This window comes from Crocodylus siamensis, chromosome 2 (assembly GCF_052110815.1).
Source record: "Crocodylus siamensis isolate JL-2025a chromosome 2, ASM5211081v1, whole genome shotgun sequence".
Lineage (NCBI taxonomy): Eukaryota > Metazoa > Chordata > Crocodylia > Crocodylidae > Crocodylus > Crocodylus siamensis.
The window spans coordinates 127,693,024-127,719,607 of NC_143396.1; the positions used below are offsets into that span (position 1 = coordinate 127,693,024).

At 47.4% G+C, this 26,584-nt stretch overlaps 1 protein-coding gene across 1 annotated transcript; it reads left to right on the plus strand.

Annotated features, from left to right (window-relative positions):
- Positions 1-9,350: 9,350 nt before the first annotated feature.
- LOC149870764 (sulfotransferase 1B1-like) lies at positions 9,351-26,453 on the plus strand. The gene is made up of 5 exons (XM_090034526.1): positions 9,351-9,381; positions 22,853-22,888; positions 24,305-24,399; positions 25,279-25,459; positions 26,224-26,453. The coding sequence occupies exons 1-5, from the start codon at positions 9,351-9,353 to the stop codon at positions 26,334-26,336; spliced, it is 456 nt and encodes a 151-aa protein (XP_089890652.1). The 3' UTR covers positions 26,337-26,453.
- The last annotated feature ends 131 nt before the right edge of the window (positions 26,454-26,584 follow it).

Consider the following 26,584-nt stretch of genomic DNA (forward strand, 5'->3'; position numbering starts at 1 on the left):
ATACTCCATTTCTAACAATATTCCATTTCTAACAATGTCACGGGGCAGGCTTCAGGCTGCTGTGCTTTGCAGGGCTGCCTGATTTTATACTTGCCAGAGTCATTTTGCCTGGGCTTGGCTGTTTCTCCTTCTGTCCATAGTCCTTTTCCTGCATGCCCTCCAACATCTTCTCCCAGACATCATGATTCCATCAGTTTTCACAAAGCTAGACTTGGGCTGCACCTTTTCTCCACATGCTTAGGAGATCCAACCTCTCCCTCCTGATCCAGTCAGAAGCACAGAACCTAGGAACCCTGTCCCTGGTTGAAGCCATGCTGGTCCACTCACAGAGATGGGCTGGAAGGCACTGAGTGTTTTCAAAACACAGAGGGATTCAAATGGGGAGGTAAGCTCCTAGTCCACTGAACTGAGCCAACAGAGATCACATTACTCTTCTGAGCAATCAGTGCCAGACATTGATTGGAGGAAATTTTGTATACTGGCAGAAGCAAGGGACTGTCTACGCACAGTTTCTGTCAGCTGCCATTTGGCAGGGAAGGGCTTATGCCACTTGGTGAGGTGGTAGTTCTCTGTCAACCTAGCCCTGGGGTTTTGCTGCCTAACTGGCCCTTTCTATGTAGATGCATACAAATTCCTGTCCCCAACACACAACATGCCCATGTAACACTGCAGCCTACACACAGTGGAACCTTGCAACAATCACACAAGCATAGGCAGGGCATGGGTATTCAGTAGGGGTCTGCCTAAATTGCAGAGGGACTTACCAACATTCATGGGTTGATTGAGGCATAAGGCTTGTTAATGAGAATGTAATGGGAGGCCTTGTCAAAAGCCTTGCTAAAGTCAAGTCATTCACTGCTCTCCCCACAGTCCATAACACCTTATCATAGAAGGAAGTAAAAGTGGTGAAGCACAACTTACTCTTGCTGAATGCAAGCTGGCTGTTCCTGATCACTTTGTTCTCTGCGTGTTTCTAAATAGACTCCTTGAGGGTTGGTTTCATGGTTTTTCCAGATATTGAGATTAGACTGACTGGTCTGTAATTCCCCAGATCCTCCTTCTTCCCTTCATCAAAGATAGCAACAATATTTGCCCTTTTCCTGTCATTCAGATGGCACCCAAACTTCACAAGCCAACAACTTGACCAGTCAATGACTTCACCTGATTCCATCAGTACCTTATGGTGTGTCCTATTCTGCTCTGCCACCTTGAAAATATCTGTAAGTCCTAACCTGTTTTTCAACTACTCTGGGCTGTTTGTCTCCTCCCCTGTCTTTTGTCAGCAACTGTATTCATTGTCTGGCAGCTGGCTTTAATTATGAAGACTCAAGTAAAAAATTGCATTAAATACTTCAGTCTTCTCTGCATCATCCATAATTAAATTGCCTTCTGCATTTGGAAAAAAGCCTACAGTTCCTTGGGTCTTCTTCCTACTCTTGACATATTTGTTGCATTTTTCATCCCTTGCCTGTTGCAACTCAAATCATGCCTTGGCCTTCCTGATTTTCTCTCTGGAGGCCTGTGAAATACTTAGATATGCTCACCTAGGAGTTTGACCAGATTTCCAGTTTTTGTAGGATTCCTTTTTGAATTTCAACTCACTGAGTTGATCGCTTCTAAACACATCAGTCTCTTGTTGCAGTTCCCATTCTTCCACTGGGATAACTAGCTCCTGTGCCCTTAATGCAGCCAACTCAAAGTCTAGTCAGGTCTCCTGGACTCCATTCTCCCTTAGAATTGCACTACAGGGGATCTTGCCCACCATCCCCCCGAGTTTGTTAAAATCCAAGTTTGTTAAAAGCTTTATAGAAGTCTAGTATCTTTATTCTGCTGCTTTCCTTCCTTCCTGATCTTAAAGTCTATCATTTCATGGTCACTGGCTCCCAAGTTACTTTTCACCTTCACATTTTCCACCAAGGCCTCCCTGTTTGTGATCAGCAAGTCAAGCAGAGCTCCCCCCCTCAGTTGGCTTCTTCACCACCCGTTCCAAAAAGGTTTCCCCAACACACTCCAAGAATTTACTAGACTGCCTGTGCACTGCTGTGTTCTCTGCCCAGCAGAAGTTACAGTAATTAAAGTCCTCCATGAGAACAATGTTCTCTGATTTGGAAACTTCCACTAGTTGTTTTAATAAGTCTTCATCCTTTTCTTCCTCCTTGTCTGGTGGCCCATCGTAGATGCCCAACATGATACCCCCTCCACTGCTCTCCCCTCTAACCTTTACCCAGAGGCTTTCAACAGTCTTGCCTCCCACTTCGTACTGCACTTCAAATTATGTCATCTCTTTTACATACAAGGCAATGTGGTCTCCTTGTTTTTCCCTGTCTGTCCTTCCTGAACAAGCTGAAACCATCCACAAGTACTCCAATCATGTAAACGGCCCCACCATATCTGTGTATTCCCCATTATATCAAAATTCTGCAACTGTACTAAGACCTCCTGTTCTTCTTGTTTATCCCCCTTGCTTCTTGTACTAGTATATAACTATTTGAGGTAACTAACAGATTGTCCTATTTTCTCCCTGAGAACATTGCTAAGGTTTCCATTATTGCCTTCCCTTAATAGGATTTTATCCACATCCCCTGGGTCTTCACTTATTTCTGGGCTTTTGTCTCCATCCCTTGGTGAATTTAGTTGAAAGCTTTCCTCACAAGCTAGTGAGTCTGTATGCAAAGACACTCTCCCCCTGTTTGTCATATGGACTCCATGTCTCCCAAGCACCCCTTCTGGGAACATCATGCTACGGTCCAAGAAGCCAAAGCTCTACTGGCAACACCATCTACATAGCCACTTACTGATTTCCAGGATACACCTCTTCCTACCTAGGCCTTTACCCCTGACCAGGAGAATCAGTGAGAACAATTCCTGGGCCCTTGTCCTCTTCATACTTGCACCTAGAGCAGGGGTGGGCAAAATACAGCCCATGGGCCGGATGTGCCCCATGAGGCCATTCTACCCAGCCCGTGGGGCCCCTAAAAATGTAGAAAATTAATATTTCTCTGCCCTTGGTTCCTGTAAAAAATGACAGGAACCAAGGGCAGTAGGACCCAGGGGAAGGGGCTCCCACAACAGTGGGCGGCCCAGCCCCACCCCCCAGCTGGAAGCCCCTCCCAGGTCTTCTGGCCTCGGAGCACATGGCTGGTCCAGCGCGGGAAGATCAAGTAGGGGAGGGGGGGACCCCAGGCAGGGAAGGAGCGCGCAGAGAAAGTGGCCCTCCCCACCCCACGCCCGATGCCCCGCATTGCAGCTGCTCGCAGCCCTCCTGGGGCTGCCTGTGTCCGCTCTGGACAGCCCCATGCGGCCTGCAGTGTGGCGTGGAACTGGGGCCGCTTCCCCCCCCGCGCTCAGCTTTTCCCTTAGCTCCTTCCCTGCATGGGGAAAAGCGGCCTCACACTCGCCCCATGGCCAGCACCCCGTGCTACAGGCACTCACAGCCCGCTCGGGGCTGTCCAGAGCAGGCACAGACAGCCCCAGGCAGGCTGCGAGCATCTGCAGCATGGGACCTCGGGCATGGCATGGGGAAGGGATGCTTTCTCCCCTGCCTGCGTTCAGCACCACCTTGTAACCCGGCCCCGCTGCCAGGTTGGCAGTGGGGCGGGTTACAAGGTGGTGCTGAGCATGGGGAAAAGTGGCTTCTCGCCCACCCCATTGCCAGCCCCCTGTGTAAGGCTGCCTGTACCTGCTCTGGACAGCACCGCTTGGGCTGCAATCACCTGCAGCAGGGAGTGCAGGCGAGGGGCTGCTTTTCCCCACGCTCAGCATCAGTTTCTTCCCTGCTGGCAAGCAGGGGGTCAGGACTGTGCACTGCCCCCTGCCTGTACCACAGGGCCTGCACCAGTGTCCTGGGGCCAGTGCCAGCGGGGCCCAGAGCACGGTGGCAGAAGCACGGGGTCCCGGCCGGCAGGGGCTTTATGGAGGCAGGCCAGCTCCCCCCTCTCTCTGCTGGTGCGGCCCAGCCTGGCTCCACAGACCCCTGCTGGCCTGGGCCCCGCCCATGCTGGACCTGGGACATTGGTCCCAAGACATTGGGACGTTGGTCCCAAGATGGTGACCAGGGGGCTGGGCACCTGTCAAGGGGCGGGGCTACCCATGCAGCCTTCAACAGCCTGCCTAAACTGAGTAAAGCGGCCCCCTTCCCAGAATAATTGCCCAGCCCTGACCTGGAGCCATGTTGCCTCTTTTGATCTGCTCAAGGAAGTATCAATATCACAAGGATGAGCAGTGTGGGATAGTAGTCAGAGCGTCAAATGGATCATGACTTTTTCCATGAAGTCTCAGATACAGGCTTTTGGTACCTTCCAGACCTCCTAAGTTAACAGATCAGCCTGGCAGATGGATGCCTCTGTGCCCTGCACCAAACATTACCATCTGTCACTTTGCATGGCAATGATTTGATCTTTCCACCCCTTGGGGTACATGGCAAAACATGACTTCTCCTGCTATTGGAGGAGAATTCTTCTTATCTGAGGCTGGGGTTTCTTTCCTGTCTCTCAGTGGGACCACCACAGGGTCAGAAAATTACTGCTACCTGATGCCAGAAGTGATAAGCTTCTAGCTTCCATGCAAGAGTGAAGGCTGTAATGACCTAAACCGCTTACACAGCTTTGGTGTTAGGAAGGAATCTTTCCTCAGGTCAGCTTGACAAGGCTCCTTGGCTCCTGTGTCTCCTTCTGTGGGGTGAATCGTGGTCTTTTATGTAGGACCATTTGGGACTATTTCACTGAATCTGTACTTTGAGAGGTCCCCTGCCAATCCTTACCGTGGAAACTGTATTGATGGAAACTATAAGTTGGCTATTTAAGGTCAAAGTCTGTTCATGGATACCTAGTAATCCATGAGAATTGTTTGTATGAGAGAGATGCGTATGTAGCAAAGGCCAGGATTCAGACCCTAATGTTTCCAAATCACTTTGAGGTCTTTGGAATGAAAGGTATTATGAGTCCATCAAAATTAGTGATGGACTCCTACTGGATCTTGCAAACTGTCAACCTATTAGGATTCTGTGCACAAAAAACTTAAATGAAGAGATAAGCAAATGGAGCAAAATTGCTTACTGGTGGATTTTCCTAGGAGCCAAATGGAGTAAGATGTCCAACTTCTTTGTGTGGTTAGTGAAGGTTTAAGCATCAACTTCCCCTCTCTCCTGCATCCTTTTGAAATTCCTGGCCTAGAATCCTAAAAGGCAGATTTACACTGCTCTCAATAGGACCTTGACCTAAAAGGGACCAAGGAGAATGCATGTGTACGCCCTGATATTCTGAAAAACTGCTACCAGCATTTCACAACACAGTGTTCAAACCCTTTTGTAACATGGGAGGAAACAGGAGGTCTCGTGTGGCTTCCCATTAAAGCATTACACAAGAACCAGAAATGATGGGCAAGACTGCTTGGATCATCCAGTCTGACTTCCTGAAAACAAGCCTCTTCGGGAACTCTGGCGGGTACATATATACTCCAGGTCTACCCAACAGTAGGAACACATCACGTACCTAGGGAAGGGATTCCACCAGCACCATTTTCAGAATCAACATATATTTCCCCCGCTGGGGACATACATTTCATCCTGGACTTAACTGGAAGGGACCCAGAAAGCCATCCTGCTGTCAGTGAAGGGTCTAGGCTTGAGTATCCACTCCATAACACCAGCCTGTTGAACATCAACACTTCGTGGTGAACAATGCTTCTTTTTCCATTTAATGTCTTTTATATTTTTCAGGTGTAGCACAACAGGCTAAAATGGCATCTCCTTAGTTAATACAGACCCACCTCCCAGTTCAACTGCTTGTGTTCTTTTGGGATAACAATTGCAAGGGTTTTTTTTGTCTGTTTGCTCCTTTGTTCGGATCACAGAAGCACCTGGCAGTTCCAGTCCAGGTGGTAATCTGACTGGGCCCTGCTTTGTACATCACACAAAGCATGAAATAAAATCTATTTGGCTGAGGCTGCACAAAAAGAAGTTTAAGTAAACACAAATAGGTTTTAAGAAAGGGAAGTGAAAGAAGGGAGAGGTTATGTGGTTGGCCCACCATTGTATAGAGAATCTGAGAAACAGCTATTGAATTGTGGATCAGGAAACCATTAGAAGCTAGGCAACCTCATGAACAGCCTTTTCTCCATGTTCCTATATAGATAGAGACCTACTTGAATTGCAGTTTCCCCATTTTCGTGGAAACCGCAAAAACTGACCATTTCTGCAATCACTCCTAAAAATGGTGCTTCCTGTGATTTTGTGTGGAACGCCCCCCAATAAAATACAAGCTTGCTGAAATAAAAAGAAAGTGGAGCAATCCCTGCAGCCATGGAGCATGTGTTTTGAAAGACTGCTACTGAGAGGTTGAGCTAGTGACATAGATTCAATGAAGGTGCCAGCCAGGAAAGCAGAATGGTTTCAGTGCCATCTTTTAAGAAGTCAGATTCAATGCTGCAGCAACCCTGCAGTCTGAAGATGAGTGATTGGCCCCTTGGCCAATCAGCAACAAGGTGCGGAGTTGCCAAAAGATCTTGTAATTGTATCTGTGCAACATGAGCGGCCCTAGAAAATCCCTCTCTCTCATCATGATTTAGGTAGGACCCTGTCACAGGGTGGTGCACAGGGGCAGCCGTAATCCCACTAGCGCCCCCTGCCATGTCTAGTTAAGGTGGTCCTGCACCCTCTTCTTGCCCGCCACGTCTTTGTTCTTAAGTTCAGTTATGGGAGGCTGCCTATTTCCACCATAACCGCCCATTGGTATCACCTCCGTTACACGTAGGGGGCCCCTAGCACCCCAGCCTTATGGGCAAATGCGTGCCTCCAAACCTCCCCTTTAGCACGCCCCAAGCCTTGCAGCTGTTTGTGGACAATATCCGGTCCTTGTGTCCCTATGCCCTGTCTGGCACCTCTGGGCCCGTCTCCCCACCAGTGCCCCTAGCCTGGCACCCCTGGGCTTGCCTCGCCCCTCTCGGGGTCTTTTGCCACGCTCGCCGCCCCTCTCGGGGTCTTTTGCCACGCTCGCCGCCCCTCTCGGGGTCTTTTGCCGCGCTCGCCGCGACTCCTGCGCCGCGCATTTCCCGCGCTTGGGGCTCAGGTGGCCGTAGCCGTGCCTGGCCCCTTGACCCTTTCTTGGGTCATTTGCCCCACTGGGCAAACTGTCGCCCTCATGGGCTGGGGTCCAAACCCCGTACACCGCGCCACTCCGGCGAAACACTGCGCCTCTCCGGCACAAACAGCAGTGCCCCACTGGCACTGCTCAGTGTGCCACTACTGGGCATGCAGGGCCCCCAAATTATTGGGGAGCTCCCATGAGGCCTCCTCACACCCCTACAGCCTCACCTGGTCCTCCGGTTAACTATAACTGAAACCCAAGCCAACTGGCTATAACACAAACACCACAGAGCCTCCCTGCTCGTAATGTAAACTCCAAGCCCCCTCTAGGTCTCCCAACCCTACCTCTCCTCAGGGTTCACTCCTCCCTAGCATCATTGCAGCCAGCCAGCAAGGTAAGGCTGCGACCACCAACTCTGACCGCTCAGCTCAGCCACAAAGCTCCTACTCCCATGGCTGCCAGAAGGGTACTGCTAGCTAGGCTTTGGCCTAGCTGTTTATAAGGGCCTGGCCCTGCCCCCTCCTGGCCACATGACCTGCCTGGTTGCCCTAGCAACCCCCACCTGTGTTGCTCCAGGGCCCTTCAGCAGCCCTATTCCTCCTGCTAGTAGCAGGCACCCTGGTGCCCTGCTACAGACCCTATCTATATAGAAAATCAAAGGTGAACCTGAGGTTTCTAGGGGATTTTAGTTCTCCTGTTTTGCTTTGGTTTTTTAAGTGACGTCCAAAGATTTACCCTTAACAAGCAATTTACATAGTGATGGGCCAGCAGAAAATTTTGCAAATAAGGCCAGTGCAACGTGTGGTAATATGATCCCTAAAAGCCAGTAATCCATGCACTTTGCTGGCAGATTCACTAAAGTGACCAGTGTAAAGGAGAGAAAATAGTACAGGAAAAATAAAGGGTGAAATCCAATTAAGTCAGAGGTGGGATAAAAATCCCATTGTCTTTAGTACACCCATGATTTTCCCCTTTTTGTCCTTCACAGCATGCTTTCTACATGCCTCTCTGAAGAAGATTCTTGATTCAGCTGGATCCTAGTATGATCATGTGAAATGATGGGGGAGGAGAGAAAGGAAGTATGGCAGGGGGAGGAAGAGAGAGGGAATATAATCTCATGTAATGTTTTTGGCCCCAAGTAATGGTTGTTTGCTTGTGGAAGTGTAAACATTATGAGCTGATGCATGTAGGAAGGGGGTTGGTTTCACAGGTAACATGCTCAGCTCCTAAGAAGAACTATATCACAGTGAAGGACAAGATCTTGAAGATCTGCCTTCATTGCATTCAAAAAGACGGCAAGACAATTTGCATTAGCATTAGCACCCCTGTGGATTCCCAAAAGTAGTATACACACACTTGTGTGCCACTTCCAAAGGAAATTTAGTAGATTCTACTTTATTATACATTGATTATTCCCATATTCCAGTTATTTTCATATTTTCTATGGAACAAATACATCTGCTAGCTATTCAATTGAAGCTATTCAATTCTACCTAGTTAAATGCCTTTGACTTTAAGCATATTTTGGTTTATTGCATAAACTGAACTTAGAAAAAGAAGGCCAAGGATGGTTAATTGAGTAAGTCAAAGACTGACCTGTCTGCAAAAAGAGATTTATCTTAATGTTGATCAAATTATTAAACATTTTTTGCAACTTAGCAACGGATTACATATGGCTTTTTTTTCTTTAAATTATGAAGCCCATTTCACTTTTAGGAGGTAAATGTAACATGTTTTGGGGGATTTAATAACAGCCTTCAACTACCTGAAGAGTGGTTACAAAGAAGATGGAACTTGAGTGGTGGGAGATAACAGAACAAGGAGCAATGGTCTCTAGTTCCAGAAAGGGAAGTTTAGGTTAGATACTAGGACAAGCTTTCTAACTAAGCGTAGTAAAGCACTGAAACGGCTTTATCTCGCAGCTAAATTGTATAGGGTGCATAGTTCTTATTGTGTAGAATAAGTTCTAGGGTGTGCTTGTGAAACTCTTGAAAAAGAAGACAGAAAAGGACTAAAAAGGTCAAAGGATAGGTGAAGTGCACAGAAGGGAAAAGGGGAGTAGTTCTATCGTTGCTCTGCAGTGATATAGCCTCTCCCTTCAGTTTAATTAATGTATCATTTAAATAAAGGATAATTGCTATGGTTTTTACTTCCTTTCTCATGTCAGATATTAAATAAATGTTATGGCTGGATATTTCACAAGCCCACAAAGACATAAAAAAAGGTGTAGGGGATAAATTCTAGCCTTTCCAAATTTAGAAAGCTGGCATGGCCCACGATGAAGCACTCACAACACAAGGTAATATCCCTTGGTGTGCAAGTCCTGTTACTGTTGACTTAGCTTAATATCACAGGCTTTTTTCACTCCCAGATGCATGAGGGAGTTGGAATGGATCAGGGCCTGAGCATATTAGGAATTTGTGGACAAGAACAGTAACTGAAGAGATTAGAAGCAAATGGAACAAAATTGCTTACTGGTGGTTAACGAATGGAGTCAGGGGTTCAACTCTTTCAAGCAGTCAGTGGAGGGTCAAGCATTGGCTCCCAATCCATAGGTCATTTTGAAACCCCCAGCCTAGGATCCTGAAGGCCAGATATACATCATTCTCAATGGGACCTGCTGGCTGCTGAAAACATTTGAAAATCTTGGCCAAAAAGGGGGAAAGGAGGGTGCACATCCACACGCTGACATTCTGAAAGTCTGCTTCCAGGATTTCACAACTTTTTGTAAATCTTTTGAAACCTTTTTGTAGGGTGATAGGCAACAGGAGATGTCTCATATGGTTTCCCATTAATGCATTTCACAAGAACCAGAAGAACTAGACAGGTGACATCCCAACTCTTTTTGATCTTGACCTGCAGTAGCACCACTAAATTCCTGGAGAGAACATATAAAGTCCTCAGCCCATGACTTGGAACAGCCCTGGAAACACAAGTGAATCTGCCTCATATTTTTTCACATCTAGCCTCACTGTAGAGTATCTCAGGAAGCTGAATTTGTCCCCTGCCAGCCCTCAGCCTAGCATTGCTGCATCCCAAACTCCTCCCTCTTGACCACACAGCTTCCATAAGTTGGGGGGGGGGAATGGGGACACAGGTGACAGGGGGACTTCAGTTTCCTTGGCTCAGCTTCAGAGGGTTGTTAATGAACTTGCTGTCTGGAGGCACCCGCCCCAATCCCTCCCTGTGTGTCCTGTGGAAATCATGCTAATTTGCACACAGAGCAAGAGAGCAATGCCATGGGAGAAAAGTAAAGGGGAGGCTTTGACTTTTTGCATTATTTCTGTTATAAGTTAGCTGTCTGTTGTCACCAGGCATTTTTTATATTGAATATTTTGTTGTAGAAAGTTTGCAAATTACAGGCTGCAGGGTTTCCCTCTCTTAAGAGTGGGGAAGGGGAGATGGATGTACAGGGGAAGGACATACCATGTGTCGTAAGATGGGCTTGTGATGACACAGGGATTTTGCCTCAAATCTTGATTTATTCTGAGTGTATAGAAGTGTCAGGGGTGAGGACTCCAAGCCGAGGTCTCCTTCCACTTTTGGGAGCCACCCTGTGTCAAACTTACATCAATACCTCTCTTGGCCCTTTTCCAATCATCATACAAAGAGACTCCCAACTCATTTCCAACCTCAGATGGTAGCAAAAAGAAAGATGGTACAATTACTCCAATATAGCAAGTTCCTGTCCACCCTTGTGGTAGTATTGTATAGGCCCGTCGTCCACAAATCCAATAGTATCCTCTTAAGGCCCTGTTTTCTCTATTAGTGGCATTTGGAGGGGCCCAACCATAGGGCATCTCGGGAAACCCCAAGCCTCCTTCTGGACCCAAAGGACCAGCGGCTGCGTGGCCTCCTTTCATGGAACATTCCCATAGCCCATCCTGGTTCTTGTCTGTACAATCTGTCCGATCATCACTTCGATTTGTGGCACTCCAATACTTATTAAACCACACAATTGTTCCATTAGGATGCTGCCACACTAGCTGATTATACCCTGGGCTGTGAGGATAATAAAGCTGTTCTAATTTTGTAAGGTTCATCCATCTTACTTTTAAAGTCCATATGCAACGGCTATGTCCCAAACTTTTTCCTGTACTGTTATTACTGATGCAATACTCTCCCAATGCCACTTGGGAAAGCTCCCAGCTGCGGTTCTCATCCCATTCTTTACTAGTACTCTTAACATCTGCCTTACTACTCACTAGCCACTTTGGAGCCAAAGGAAAAGCCCTCCAAGGCCACCGGCCTCCGGCCTCTCGGAGCCCCCCACAGGCCCAGCAGTTGGTAAGATTAAAAGTACCTGCAATTCTTTCCATCATGTTAACATACAAATTTGTCCCTGGGGGAGCAATTGGGGAAAGCGAGGGTATAGGCCAGCGGCTAAGGCTGCTCAATTCTGCTTCTTTCACTATACAGATAACAACAAGGCATATTAAGATTTCCACCATATTTTCCCTTTCATGAGATCAAATACAGCCTAAATTTTTCCCTTTTTACTTTCTTGTCTAATTTTTTTGAACTTTGATTAAGCCGTCTCAGGCGCACTTGGAGATCACCAGTAGGTTCACAGCTCCACTTGCTGGCTTCTTGTTCCGAAGACGACTCAGCTTCCGGAGTGAGCTCGTCTTGGGAGTTGATGTCCTCCGACGCTCGTGGATGTCGTTTCACACAGGTATGGTGTATCCAATGGTCCTGGCCAGCAATCTTTACAGCGGTGTGGGTTGTTAGAAGTACCTGAAAAGGGCCACTCCACCTCTTAGTCAAAGGTTCCTTTTTCCACCGCTGCACCAAGACCCAGTCTCCCGGGGAGAAGTCATGTACCTGTACGTCTAAAGGCAGACGCTGAAAGGAGGCTGCATACCTGTGAAGAGAAGACAAGACAGACTGCAAAGCAATAACATACATATGAAGCTCACTATTACCTAATTCAAAAGTTGCATTTTCTCGCATCCCAGGGGGTAAGACTCGAGGCGGTTTGCCAAACATAATTTCATATGGGGTCAATTTAAGGCCCCGTCGGGGAGTGTTTTGAATGCAAGTAAGAGCTAGCGGCAATGCTTGAGGCCACTTAAGGCGTGTTTCAATACAGATCTTGGTGAGCAGAGTCTTTAAAGTCCTATTCATGCGTTTCACTTGTCCTGAACTCTGTGGTCTCCATGGTGTGTGTAGTTTCCAAGTGATCTTGAGAGTTTGCGCGATTTCTCGAACCACTTTTCCCACAAAGTGTTGTTCTTGATCCGACTCGATGGACTCAGGCAGGGAATACCGGGGAATGATCTCCTGCAACAAATACTTTACTACTGTAGCCGCAGTGGCAGTCCTGGCGGGCCAGGCCTTGGCCCAACCAGAGAGCTGGTCTACTATGACAAGTAAAAACCCGTGATGTCCGGACCGTGGGAGCTCGGCAAAATCAATCTGCCATGCCTATCCAGGGTACGCTGCCCAGGGTCTACCTCCCATTGGCACAGGGGTTTCCTTCAAGGGTTTACTTTCTGGCATGTGATGCATTTGGTAGCAATGCGCTGAGCTTTTACATATAGCCCTGGGGCTACTGCTTGGTGAATCACTAGATCACCCATAGCCAAGCCTCCCATATGGGTTCTTGCATGGAGCTGTTGCAGCACCTCCCGAAGCAATGGCCTGGGTATCATGACCTTCCCTCCAAACTACCTTATTCAAGGTTACCACTGCACATCCTGTTCGTCTTTTTCCATTGATGACAGAGCTGGAGCTGTCTACGAAGTATTCAGCATCTGGGTCTTCAATTGGGTCCTCAGCAAGATCAGGCCGCACCTGTGTGGTTTGATTCAGGACCTCAAGGCAGTCATGCGTCGGTTTCCCTGGCTCCGGCAGCAAGGTTGCAGGGTTTAAGGCTGTAGTATGTTTGAAAGTAAGTCCTGGATTAGAGAGCAAAAATATCTCATACCGTGATTGTTTGGAGGGGTTAAGAAACTTTCCTCCCTCAGTCCCTAGAATCTGGGGAACTCCATGAGGGGTGTGTATTTCCATATCCGCACCCATGACTATCTTTTGGGCTTCTTCAACAACCACTGCTGTGGCTGCCACAGCCCGAAGACAGGCTGGCCACCCGAGTGCAACTGGATCTAGAACCTTTGAGTAATATCCCACGGGTCTCCAGGTCGGGCCTGATGGCTGTGTTAGCACCCCTGATGCAACCCCTCGATTCTCATGAACATACAGTCGATATGGCTTTTTACTATTTGGGATGGCCAGGGCAGGGGGCTGGATTAATGCTGCCTTCAGCAGATCAAAGGCATGCTGCATTTCTTTATTCCATTTCCATTTAGTGAGACTCTCCTTAGTCAGTGAGTCATACAGTGGTCTAGCCTTCCCACCATAATCTGGTATCCATAGTCGACAGAACCCAGTTAGCCCTAGGAATGCCCGTAACTCCTTGGGTGACTTAGGTGAGGTTAGACCTTGGATTGCTTGTATGCGATCTGCACTCAGCGCTCTGACTCCTTTTGAGAGCTTATATCCCAAAAATGTAACTTGAGGCTGACATATTTGGGCTTTCTCTCTAGAGACTTTATATCCTTTTTCCCCCAGAGTGTTTAGCAGTGACCTGGTGGCTTCCTCGCAGAGCTGCAAGTTTGGGCTTGCAACTAGCAGGTCATCCACATACTGGAGGAGAGTCACTGCGGGGTGTGATCCCTTCCACTCCCCCAAGTCCTTCTGAAGGGCAAGTCTGAAAATATGGGGGGCTGCTATGAATCCTTGTGGAAGAACTGTCCACGTGAGTTGGGCTTTATGGAAAGTATCTGGATCCTCCCATTCAAAAGCAAACAATTTTTTACTCTCTCGGTGAAGGGGAATGGAGAAGAAAGCATCTTTCAAATCTAGCACTGAAAATATTTCAGCTTCCCCCGGTACTTGTGTCAAAATCGTGTGAGGGTTCGGGACTACAGGATGGTCTGAAAGGACCTTCTTATTTACTGCTTGTAGGTCTTGGACCAGTCTGTATGAGACCCCATCTGCCTTCGGCACTCCAAGAATGGGGGTATTATATGGTGAGGACCCTTCCACTAGCCATCCGCACCTCTTGTATTTCTCTATTAACGGCTTGAGTCCAGCTCTGGCCGCTCGGCTGAGTGGGTACTGTTTTACCCGAATGGGCCCCTCCCCATCCTTGAGTATGATCCTTACCGGGGAGACCGACTTAGCTCGTGCAGGGGTTCCATCAGCCCATACCGAAGGGTCTACTCCAGTCATGTGATCTTCCGAACTTACTGCAGGGCGTCGGTCCTCCAGGAGAGCCATCTGATAATTCAAGCTCTGCTTGACAGGTAGCTGGACCACCATCTGATCGTCTCTGAAAAAGATCTCAGCTTGCAATTTTGTGAGTAAGTCCCGCCCAAGGAGTGCAACTGGGCAACTTGGAGAATATACAAAGGAATGCTCGAGCAAATGGTCCCCCACTTTGGTAAGGAGTGGTTTACAAACAGGGAGTCGGGATTGCGTTCCCTCAATCCCTTCCACAAGTACATGCTGTTCACTAGTTCCTGCACAGGGGGTTTTTTCTGGAATCATTGAAAATGTAGCCCCAGTATCCACCAAGGCTTCAAAGTTTTTGCCACCAACCCTAATGGTTACCATGGGATCTTCTCGGGCTCCAACCCGAAGGGTAGTGGTCTTAGATCCCCGTCCCCTTCATTCTGTGTCCTCACCCTTTTCTTCTGCCCGCATGAGGTGACCTCTTGGTTCCCCCTCTCTCTTCTACTTTAACTTTGGGCATTCCCTCTTCCAGTGTCCTTTCTTTTTGCAATAAGCACAAACGTCTGCTCCCACTCTTTCTCCTTTCCCCTTCTGTATCCCAGCCTTTCCAGGGTTACCTCTAGTTATAGCAGCTGCCAGCGCTGCCATCTGTCGCTGAGCCTTTTTATCCTTCTTGCGCTCCTGCACTTGCTCACAATTCCCATATACCTTATATGCAATTTCCACCAGCTCTGAAATCGGTTTCCCAGCACCTCCCTTAGTTTTCTGTAACTTCTTATCAGCAGCAGATTGACCAAGAAACATAAGATTTACCATGCGTTGATTATCTGGGGCTTCTGGATCTAGGTCCAAAAACCTGTGAAACGCCTCATACAGCCTCCCGAGGAAAGCTGAGGGATCCTCCTCTCTTCCCTGTCTCACTTCATACAACTTAGACAGATTAGTAACTCGAGGCACTGCCTTCCCCATTGCTTCCACTATAATCCTCAGATACCGTGCACTCAGCTCTCTTCCTTCTGCAGTATGATTATTCCATCTCGGTTCCTCAACAGGGCAGGTATCACGCAGGGTACGACCAGCAGCCCCCTCTGCCTCTACTCTGGCTGCTGCAATACGCTCTGCTGTTCCCAACACTAATCTCCTTTCCTCCGGGGTCAGGAGGGTCTGGAGCATCATCTGGACATCAGCCCAAGTGGGTCGATGGGTCTGCCCAATAGATCGAAACAAGTCCCTCATCTTTTCAGGGTCTTCACGAAAAGAGGGGCTCTGATTCTTCCAGTTAAATAAATCTGAAGTACTAAATGGGGTGTAGACAAAAGTTGCATTGCCCCCCTCTCCGATAACCTCTCGCATCGGGCAGTTCAGCACTGGCTCTGACTCTACAGGCTTGCACAAATAATAGCCCTTATTCCCTGATTCAGATAGGGCACTTGGCTGAGGCTCACGCTCTAAATCATTAGGTATGTTTTGATACGCTGGTGGTAGTCTCCCTGAGGGAGGGAGCGGTGGTGCAGAGGGACTGGATCCCGAGGAGTTGTCTGATTCATCCTCACTACCTGACAGGGCAACCGGAGAGCGGGTCCGATACTCAGCCAATTCAGAATTCCTCCCCTCATTAGACTCAGGGAGTACAGGCGGTCCTCCTCGAGTCTTTCCTTTTACAACCATCACATGAGACTTTATTAAGCATTTTTTAATCTAAGGTGGTTGATTTTGAACCACCCACAACCAACAATCAATATAAGGAAACTGATTCCAATACCCGTTCTGCATAACTATTTCATGGATAGCTATCACTTCTTTTACTACAAAGGATCCTTTCGGGGTCCAGTGGACCCCAAATGTTGGCCACTCGAGTTGACAAAACTTAATTAAATCACCCTTTTTCATCTTCACTCCATAATCTGCCGGCTTTGCAAATTTATTAAAGTTTCGTAATACAAATTCTAAAGGGCGTATTTGAGTTTTCTACCCGGGAGCGACCCGTACCCATTGCCCACAAATGTGCACCCAAGGCACACCAAATACCAAAAGATGCTTAACAACAGATGATTTACAATAAGAGCCAAGCCAAAAATCTCTCAGCAATCATTCACATCCTTTGTTTTGGATCCAGACACCAAATTGGGCAAGGGAATTCGTATACTCACTCAGATACTCCAGAGATCTCGATCAGAATACCGGAGTGTGTGCCTGGCGACTCCTGAAACTAAAAATTTCCACAGGAGCCTTTAACTTCCTGAATATCCCGACTCACGTCTCAGACTTCAGGGCGAGCCCAAAAAGTCGGCTCGGTGCGCACTCCCCAGCGTGCCGGAGGCGATTTGTCGCTGGATTTCGGGGTCGTCCAAAAGTCTCCTGGCTGGCTCGCCAAATTGATGAGAAAATTACGGTTCATTTCTTTTGGAGGCTTGCGAATAATAATTTCTCAGGCACACACTATTAGCAGCAGAAAAGGTGTATTTGCAAATAGGGTCGGAGTGGAGACAAAGGATCACTCCACCCCCGAGGAAACCCGCAGCCGGCTCTATATACTCTCCCTCCTGGGCACGTGTGCAGAAACAGGAACTCTTACAACTTATTTCCGGTTCATACAAACATATATGTGATTACGTCACGTCATCCGACGCATGTGCATTATAATTAACTACTTAAGTATGTGGGGCGGATAGGCATATATGCATCAGCTAATTACGCACGCTCAGAAAGCTCTCTAGGTCACCAAGAGTTGAAATCCCCCTGCTTTCAAGGACACAGTCAGTTGAATTACAGCTTCTGTAATCTGCATGTGAATTTGTCAGGGGGAGTGTGTGATTTAGTATAAGAAAAGGCTGACAGATTGGCCAAGAAAGAAAGGGAGTAATTCTTTAGCACAAAGGGTCCTTGGTAGTGTTTCTACTTATCAGGTACAAGATGCAAACTGTGCAGTTCTAACAACACTCTATTCATTATGCATTCCTAATAATATTTCTAACATTCAGAAACACAAAGTGCTGTCTTATACTCCAAGCCTTGCATGTCTAGGGTGAAAGAATTCACCCCACTAACTGAAGTGATCCTGCTCTTGGGTTGAAGCTATAGTACGCCCAGTTGTATGGAAGTAATGAGCCTAGAAAAAGATATTATTATTCATTTTCACCTGATTAAAATGCCAAGAAGCAGCCCGTGCAAAGCAGAGGGGTCCGTTAAGGAGGATGCTTATAGTAACTTAGTGTTATTTTTCCCTCTGGTAGACTCTCAAGACCTTAACCAAATTCAAGGCCCCAGATTGGTGAGCTGAGTCCTATACAAAGAAACTGCAATCTGCAGTTACATAGAGCCCTACGAGATTATGAGTGTCAACAGGCAAATCAGGAGTGTGATTATTCTCATTTTACTGAGAATTGAACTGAGACAGAGCTTTAGGGCAAAATACTTCATTTTAAGTACTTAAATGATAGTAGCCCAGCCACATAATGACTGTTTGGTGCTTATGCACAGTCTGTATATATGCCATGTGGATGAATAAGCTTCCATAGGGTATCTGAGTGTGCAGATAAGGCTGTGCTCTAGCACGGCAGGTATATGCACATGTCTTGGGCAAGTGTAAGTCATGAACTGTACCTGGCAAAAGCCCAAGATAAGTGAGGTATCCCATAGTCTAGCCCCAATAGCTGAGCCACTAGGGCCCACAATCAGGAGATACAGGCCCTGCAGCCCGCCTGAAAGGGGGTTTGAACCTACATTTCTCTGACAACCCGGGACACTGCTCCAACCACCTGGCTGCAGGGTAGGCATTATCTGGTGCTCCTTTTGAAAACACCTACTTGGGCAGCTAGGAGAGAAAGCTTCCTATGTGTAGCTAGGAAGACACAAATAAGCTTTAAATTGCCTGGCTTAGTGTGATGGCAGATGCTCTAAGAAAAAAAATGGACATCCTGGGCTCTGCCCTGGACCCTTGCTCCCAGTGGTGCAGACCCCTTCCCACCACCTCTTGCGCCATTTAATCCAGTGACTACTGTAGCAGGCGGGGGTCCCAGGGATGGCCTTGATGTTCCCTGGTGCCCCATGACCACGTCAGCTTTGTCCCAAGGACACCTTCTTATCTCTCCTGCCACACCTTGTTGGTAAAATAATACATAGGGAGGATGACTATGAGTCTTTACACAGCCCCCAGCCACACTAAACCCTCAACTGCACTGGCCTTCAGACCCTTCACTGGGCCCCTCTCCAAGATGGTGCCCATTGGACATCTTTAGCCTTATGGGCTAATTGTGTGGCTCTAAACCTCCCCTATACCACACCCCAGGCCTCTTGGATGCTATACAAACAGTTGACTCACTTAGCCCTTTCCCAAGCCAAACTCTGCCTCTACAATTGGCCTCTCATGTTCCTGTCTCCTGCACTTTTCTGGTGCTGGGCTCTTTGGCCCCAGTCTGTCATGCTTCTCTGAAGCTGGGCCTTCCAGCCCCTATATCTGCTATGCCCTTCTGACTCCAGGCTCTCTGACCCCAGTCTGCACCCCTCTGGCACCAGGCCCTCCCACTGGGCACTAATGTGTCTCTACCTCCCCTTATTGCCTCATCCCAAACTACTGGTACAAACAATAACAGGCATATAAGCCCTGGGGCTATAACACAACAATAACAATGGAGACCATACTCTGACTCTTTAAGAAGGCAAGCTTTCACCCTAGAACAATGCATCCCCTAGCTCTGGATACCTTCTAGGGTCCTGGAGCCTTTACTGTCCTTGTAGGCCACAGTGCAGGTGACCAAACATCTCTGGGTAGCAATCTAAAGCAGGGGTGTCTTCCCCTGGCAGTCTCCTAAACAGTGTGAGCCCTGCTAACCCCCAGCCCTGAGCTTATATGTTCCCAGGGCCCTGCCTCCTTCCGGTCATCTGGCTGCCTGCAGATGCTGCCTAATTACCCCATTAGGGTGTTGCTCCTGCAACCTGCAGCTGCGGTGTCCTGCCCAGCCTGCAGGGCTCCCTGGCTAGGCTGCTTCTGCCCTTAAAGGAGCAAGCACATCTTAGTGCCCTGCTATAACTACTATATGCAAAGTTCAGTACTCAGTTTCTAAGGGAGGGCTGAAGCAGGTACTGAGTTATGTTGAATCTGTGGCCTGCTGGTTACAGCTTTATGTTAGAAGGTCAGAGTCATGGAAGTTCAAAGCCTTTGGGTCAGAGGGACCTAGAACCTTGCCCCCTGCTTCCTGGGTTATCAGGCTCAAGTGCATGAGGGCCCACTATGCACAGTGTTTAAGCTGTGCACAAATGTAAAAAATGATACTTATCTGGTTGGGCAATTCATCAAGTGAAACTGGTTTACTACCCATAGTGACTTGTCCAAGGTCAAACAATGAGTCTGAGGTACCATAGAAAACAGAATCCATGTCTCTTGGATCCCAGTCTTATGCCTGTGTGACAGGCTGGCTGGCAGTGACCTGGCCCAGGGGTTTTGAAAGGGCAAAAGATGATTGGAGGACTTGGGATTCCCTTTCCACACCAATCTGGTAATGATTTGGCCCAGGGATTTTGAAGGGGTAAAAGACAATTGGAGGACTTGGGGTTCCCTTTCTGCAGCAATCAGGCCCCAGACACTCACTCCCCCGTGTCCCAGTTGGCCCCTTGGGTCACCTGGAGAGGGATAAAAGGGACAGTGTGGGCTGACTGGGAGAGACCAGTGAGGGACAACAAGGAAGGAGCTTTACAGAGCTGGTAAGAGCTGAGCCAGTGGGGCAGGAGCAGTGCCCTGGAAAAGCCTGAAAGAGCAGGACCTGCAGGCAGCAGTGGGACCCTCAGCAGTGTGGCATGCGGCCGGCAGGAGAGGCTCCCCACTGGGCTCCAGGATCCCCTGGGAGAGGCTGCAGCCAGCAGGAGAGGCTCCCCCCGGTCTCGGAAGGATCTGAGCAGTGACCTGAGGGGTTCCCAGCTCTGCTTCCAGCTCCTCCAATCAGAGGCCAGGCATCTTGATGTGAGGCCGGGCTCCGGGAAGGTCAAGACCCCTAGTAGGCATAGAGCAGTGCCACCAGTGGTGGCTGTGTGGTAGCATTCCTGCCTACCATGTAGGAGATCTGGGTTCAAGCTCCTGCTGAGGTGACTTGGGGTAAGCAAGCTAACAAGAAGCAAATCTTCTTGCAGTGGAAAGGGGCCATTGTGTTTTCCCCCCTTGCTCCCCTCCAGGTACCAAGGCCTTATATTTCCTTGTCATTTGACATTTTGCATTTTGTGCCCTTTGTATATTTCACCAACCCGTATTATTTGTTCTGCTGTTTGTGTTTTATATTTTGTTAACCCTGTTTTGTCAGTGATTGTAAGTGTCTAACCTTTGTTGAATCCTGCCCCCTTGGGGTGTTGTAGTGTCCACTATACTCTCTGATTTATGCCTGTTATGTTCCCAGTATGAAAAGGTGTATGGTTAAGTGCCCATTAGTGGTCTGGCTCTGCTCTGTAGGGGGAGGAGAGTCCCTACACCTCCCACAGCACTTGCGCACCTGCTTTGATCCCTTCAACTGGAGGGGGGGTACCTCTTGGAGTACTGCCTGGGTTACACCTGTATGACATGGCCCTCTCTCCTCTCAGGTGAGTCTTACGGACCCAAGTAACTATAGGCCCATAAGCCTCACCTTGGTCCTCAGAAGATCTTGGAGAAAATCATCAAGGAACACATCTGTGGGGGGCAAGCAGGGGAGATCATGCTCAGAAGCAATCAGCATGGGTTCATCAAAGGCAGCTCCTGCCTGACCAACCTGATTGCCTTTTATGTACGTTATAATTACTGGAATGCGGTCATTACCATGCTCCAGCAGACTCAATTATTCTGCTCAATTAATTTGCCACGCACATGATCAGAGGGCAGGAGAACAGGCCTTATGATGAGAGGCTGAGAGCCATGGTACTTTTCTGCCTGGAAAAGCGCAGGCTCAGGGGGGACCTGGTGGCTGTCTGTAAGTATATAAGGGCTATACTTCAGGATCTGGGGGAATGCCTGTTCACCAGAGTGTCCCAAGGGATGACAAGGTCAAAAGGTCACAAACTCCTCCATGACCGTTTCAGGCTGAACATAAGAAAGAATTTCTTTACTGTCCGAGCCCCCAAGGTCTGGAACAGACTGCCACCAGAGGTGGTGCAAGCACCTTCTCTGGACTCCTTTAAGAGACATTTGGATGTTTATCTTGCTGGGATCCTTTGACCCCAGCTGACTTCCTGCCCCTTGAGCAGGGGGCTGGACTCAGTGATCTTCCGAGGTCCCTTCCAGCCATAATGTCTATGAAATCTATTAAATCTATGAGTCTGCTCTGACACACTGTAATTACAGCGCTTTGGAGTAGTCTCACATGTATGTGTATTCACACATGCATCTTCTCACACTGACTTCTGCCTTTTGCTAGGAATATTTGTGCTGGGTCCTTTAAATATATTCTGTATGTCTTTGGAAATTCAGGGCCTCCTCTCAGACTAGCGATTTTAGTAGTTTTCATCCAATTGTTGCTCCTCTTCACAATAAGATTCCCCTACATAAGAATCTGCACATCAGGGAATCTACTGGCTCAGATGTTCTATGAGTAAAACCTAAGGGCCAAGTCTCAGCCCTTAGTGGCCTGACTTGATTGTTACCTGTCAGCTTTGTGTTCCTGAGGGAGCCCTGGCACCCAGCTTGCTGAATTTACAAAGGACTTTTTCTATTTCCCCCCACCCCCACACACACCTTATCTAACCAGAACTAAGCAGAAGAAAAGTTTAAAAGGCATCTCAGGACATACATTCCCTGGTCCCAGTATGGGAGGCCTATTTAAACTTGATTGACTAAAACTCAGTTGCCACATTAGGGAATGCTGAGGCAAAAGACCGAGTCAGGTGGGGTATGGGCAACGTTTGAACAATGGTTAAATGTTCATCACAGCGTCCAGCCCTTTGGAGCCCTGACCACAAATGCTGTCATACTTTTCCCGGGATGACTGGTGGAAGTCATCTCCACAAAGTTTATGAACTCTCCAAGTAAGCCCCTTAAATATGCTAAAAGCCTACAGTAAGATCTGAAAGTCATGCTAAGCTGAGGCTTATTCACAACAGGTAAAATACAAAACACTGATGCTGACTTCATAGCACAAGCATAGCTAGGCCATCTGAGAAGAAACAATGTGGTATCCCTTCCAGTATATCCTCTGTATTCGTAATAATTTCAAGCTGGCTCCTAGGTGTCTGGTTACTCCTTAAAACTTTATGTTTTTCCTGGTTGTTAATCAGTTTCTCAAGATGTTCCAAACCAGATAACCCCTTGTCACTGAAAAAGGAAATTCATTTAAATTGAAACTGTTTATGTAACAGAATTTTCCCTGTCAATTATGGCTTGGGATCCTCTTGATTTACACAATTAAAAGAATGCTTTGAAGAGGCTGGCCTAAGGGTATAAGAAACCTGTAAAGCAGCAAACAGTGTGCTTCAAGAGAGAAAAATCTCTCTAACACCATCTGCTGCTGTTCTTGAGAAGCTGGGAGAAACGGATCATCTCTTTTGGTTACCTGTTTAACATTCAACAATCGTGCGAGGAACTTTGCTTATCAACAAATCACCTGGGTGCCTTGGTATGGTGAGATCCCAGCTCTCGCTCTCTCCTTGTCTTTTTCCCTCGTTCTCTCTTTTTCTTTTTCTCTCTAGGGATAGCTTTCTGAACCTAAATTTTATTAGTTAATCTTAAGTTACGTTTCCCCAAATACTCAATTAAACCAGAGTAATATTGTAGTTGTTTTTGTTTGTTTTTTCTTGCATGTCTATTATTACTAGTACCATTATAAATTTCATATACTTAGCAATAAATAACTTTTATAGTCAAACTGGTGATAACAGGGGATATTTTTCCTTCTCTACTTCCCCTTCCCTACTTGCTCTGCAGCAACACTTCTTTCACCTAAGCCAAAGATCCCTGTGAAGCCCCAAAATACTGTGGGGTCCACTCATCAAGAGGCTACCACTGCTAAGACAGTTAGAGCAAAAGATTGGGACGTGTTGAGTTTAAAACACATAAGGGGATCAGCCTGTATAGGCTGATTGACTCAGTTTGGCTCAGACGTGCCCTAATGAACTGACAAGGGTGTCAGCTGGACATCCAGCCTGATTCAGAGGTATTCTGTTCACCTGTGTGCTTGTGTCTGACTGCATTTTATTGTTACCTTAATGAACTGATTCCTGGCATATGAGGGTGTCAGCCTGTACATGCTGATCAACCCGGCTGGGTCAGGCATGTCACATTAATCTGTGCATGTGTTTATGTATTTGACTGATTTGGTGGCTGGCGGAACCCAGACCCATTGAGTCCTGCAAGATAGCTTCATTGGGGGTGAGGACTCGCAGAAGAGAGAGATACAGCTCCGTATAGAAACACAAGTAACACAAGCAGCACATTGATAGAATTACAAAGACCCTAGAAATGTAACCCTAATAAATGAGCACACCCAAAAGTGATGGGCAAATCTGGTAACATGATGGGAGTTATGTTGATTTATACCAGCTCAGAATCTGGCCCATTTGATTTCAGTGCATTTTTCCTGATTCATATCACTTGGCATTCTGGTCAATTGACCACCAGGAGGGATTCCAGTTTACATCAGCTGAGTGTTTAACCCAGGGACTTTGATAAGAGTCATGTTGATATACAGCATCTGTGGAACTTGCCACTTAACTTCGATGCAGCTACCCCAGTTTACACCAGTTGGTAATCTGACCCTAAATTGTATCTATGCAATATTTGGTTACTATCTAGTTTCTGTTCCAGTCATGGATGAATACATACAGATTTCAATCTGACACTGGAACCAGCAAAACAAAGAACTTGGCCCAATATGTACAAATGAACAGCACTAGCTGTTTGGGTACAGATTTCCATTTGGTTTCAGATATATGTGGTCACCATGAACTTCAGCAGATTTGCACCAGTGTAGAACATGTCCCTCATTATCCAATACACTTCCTCTGATGATATCTGCATATCTCTCCAAATGCAGTTGCTTATGAGTTCTGGTATGACCATGTGAAAGGCTGGTGGGAGAAGAAGCAGGACCACCCCATTCCCTACTTGTTCTATGAGGATATGAAAGAGGTGAGCAGGCAACAAGACCCTTTTGAAGAGCAGTCTGCCTACTATCCTGGGAAAACCTGTCTGTGGGTATATGCAAGTCCATTTTCAGCAGGGATCTGGGTTTTCTGTTTGCCGTGGAAAAAAGCGGTAAAAACTGGATGTTCCCATTTTAAGGAGAAAAACCTGTATTTTCTCTTTTTAAGGAGAAAAACTCAGATTTTCTCCTTTAAAGGAGAAAAATGCAGGAAAAGGTGGGTTTCCCCTTGCAGACGGGAGTTCCCCATGGTGAAGGAGGGAGTTGGGCAGGGCTGAGTCAAGGGGCATGCGGCCCAGGGCCATGTGTAGCCACTGAGCTCAGGCGTGGAGCAAGACAGAGCTGCAGGCGGCTCATCTGGTGAGCGCAGTGGAAGGCTGGCTCCCCAGCACTGCGTGCACTCTCAGGGGGCTTGGAGAAATTTCCCAGCCCCTCCTTCAATAGCAGAGCTGGGGCTAGGAGCTGCCGAGGCGGGGGGCATTGTCCCAGACTGGGATCTGTGCTCAAAGACCTCTTTGGAATCAGGCAGCTTCCAGGGGAGGGGGTTGTTCTCCTATTTCTTGCTGCCTGGGCTGCCCAAGAGCAAATTTGCTCCCAGTCAGCTGCCTCCATGCTGTCACAACCATGCAGTTAATTTGCTACCTGCATTTACAGGTAGCAAATTAACTCTGCAGTTGACTAACTGACTGAGCACTAAGTGTTGGTACATGTAGACAGTGATACTTTACTGCACAGTCAATTAGGCAACTGCACGGTAAAGCATCTTGTGTAAATGTAGATGTGCCCACTGTTCACCTGACTGGGTGATCAACTGGGTCCAACCACACCCTGTCTGTATGAAGTACTGCCTGTCTGTCTTCCTGTAGGACCCAAAGTGTGAAATTCGGAAGGTGAAGCAATTCCTGGGGAAGGACCTGACGGAGGAGGTTCTGGATAGGATTGTCTATCACACATCATTTGATATGATGAAGGAGAATCCCGCCACCAATTATAAGATGGCTCCTGGTTTCCTGGTTGAACAAGGATATTCCCCTTTCATGCGCAAAAGTGAACATATGTGAGAGCATGAGCACACATCATTTTCTCTTTAGTTAGCATTAGAAGTTGTTTTCCCATCTGGTTTTCTTTTCTACACTGCTTTGAAAGGTGGCTCTTTATTTCTCCCCCACCATTAAATAATTATTTGATAAAGTGTACCAATAACATAGACAATAGGGAGCTGAAACTAGGCCTCCTACTTCCCAGAGGAGTACCCATCACACTCAACTGCCAAGTAAGAATACCTTGTTTTTTCTCCTTCTAGTTCTAGGATTCTTACATACCTTTCCACTCAATAGTTTAGCTTTAATAGGTTAGAAAGAACAGAGCAGCCCAGACCACTTTCTTGGGAAGAGAGAGACATGAGTACAGCCTCCCAATGGCTAACATAAGCCTAGAACCCTAGTCTCTTATTGCAAGGACAGGAGCTAATGCCATTAGGCTGTTTGCTGTGATCACTTAAGCTGTTATTTATCAGTTACTAGGTCTGTTTTTTCTGTGTCTAAGGAATTGGGGACTTAAGGGCCTTTCTGGGTGCTGAAGAATGGAGTGAAATTCCAGCGGAGCTGAGGTGGAGGTAGAGGTCTAAAGAACATACTTATCTCAGTGTTGCTGGGGCTGCTGTTGGCTTTTCATGGAAGAGTGTCACTGAGGGCTGAGCCAACTGCTTCCTCAATCAGCAAGGCTGTGCTTTATTACAGTTTTCTCTACCAAAAGATTCTTTGCTTCACGTGTTTCCTTATGTTTCTTTTATTGTCTCTTTCTCATTTTAGGGATTACTGGTGACTGGAAGAATCACTTTACTGTAGCCCAGAATGAGAGATTCAATGCAAACTATGAGAGGAAGATGGCTGGGACCACCCTGCGGTTCCAAACAGAGGTCTGATGTATCTGGATTCTCTGTGTCAGGATGTTCATCCAAACCAGAGCTACATGGGACTTTCTATGACAACAATTTTTCTTTTTCCTCCTCCTTCCTTGAAAAACCAAAGGTCAGACTCTAGGAAATGTCTCCATCCCAGTGGCAGGCACCAATATGTTGTGACTCTGGGAAATGGGAATTTCTTTGAAGAGTCTGGGATTCTTTTAGAATGTCCTAAGTAGGAGTATGAGTAGGCTCATACTCTAGTTAGC

What these genes read in the sequence shown, in the direction of transcription:
- LOC149870764 (XM_090034526.1), top strand. Translation starts at nt 9,351, where the DNA reads ATGGCCCACGATGAAGCACTCACAACACAAG. An exon ending in TGAAGCACTCACAACACAAG is followed by an intron (nt 9,382 to 22,852) that starts GTAATATCCCTT and finishes CAATCGTGCGAG; the next exon opens with GAACTTTGCTTATCAACAAA. An exon ending in CAAATCACCTGGGTGCCTTG is followed by an intron (nt 22,889 to 24,304) that starts GTATGGTGAGAT and finishes CTCCAAATGCAG; the next exon opens with TTGCTTATGAGTTCTGGTAT.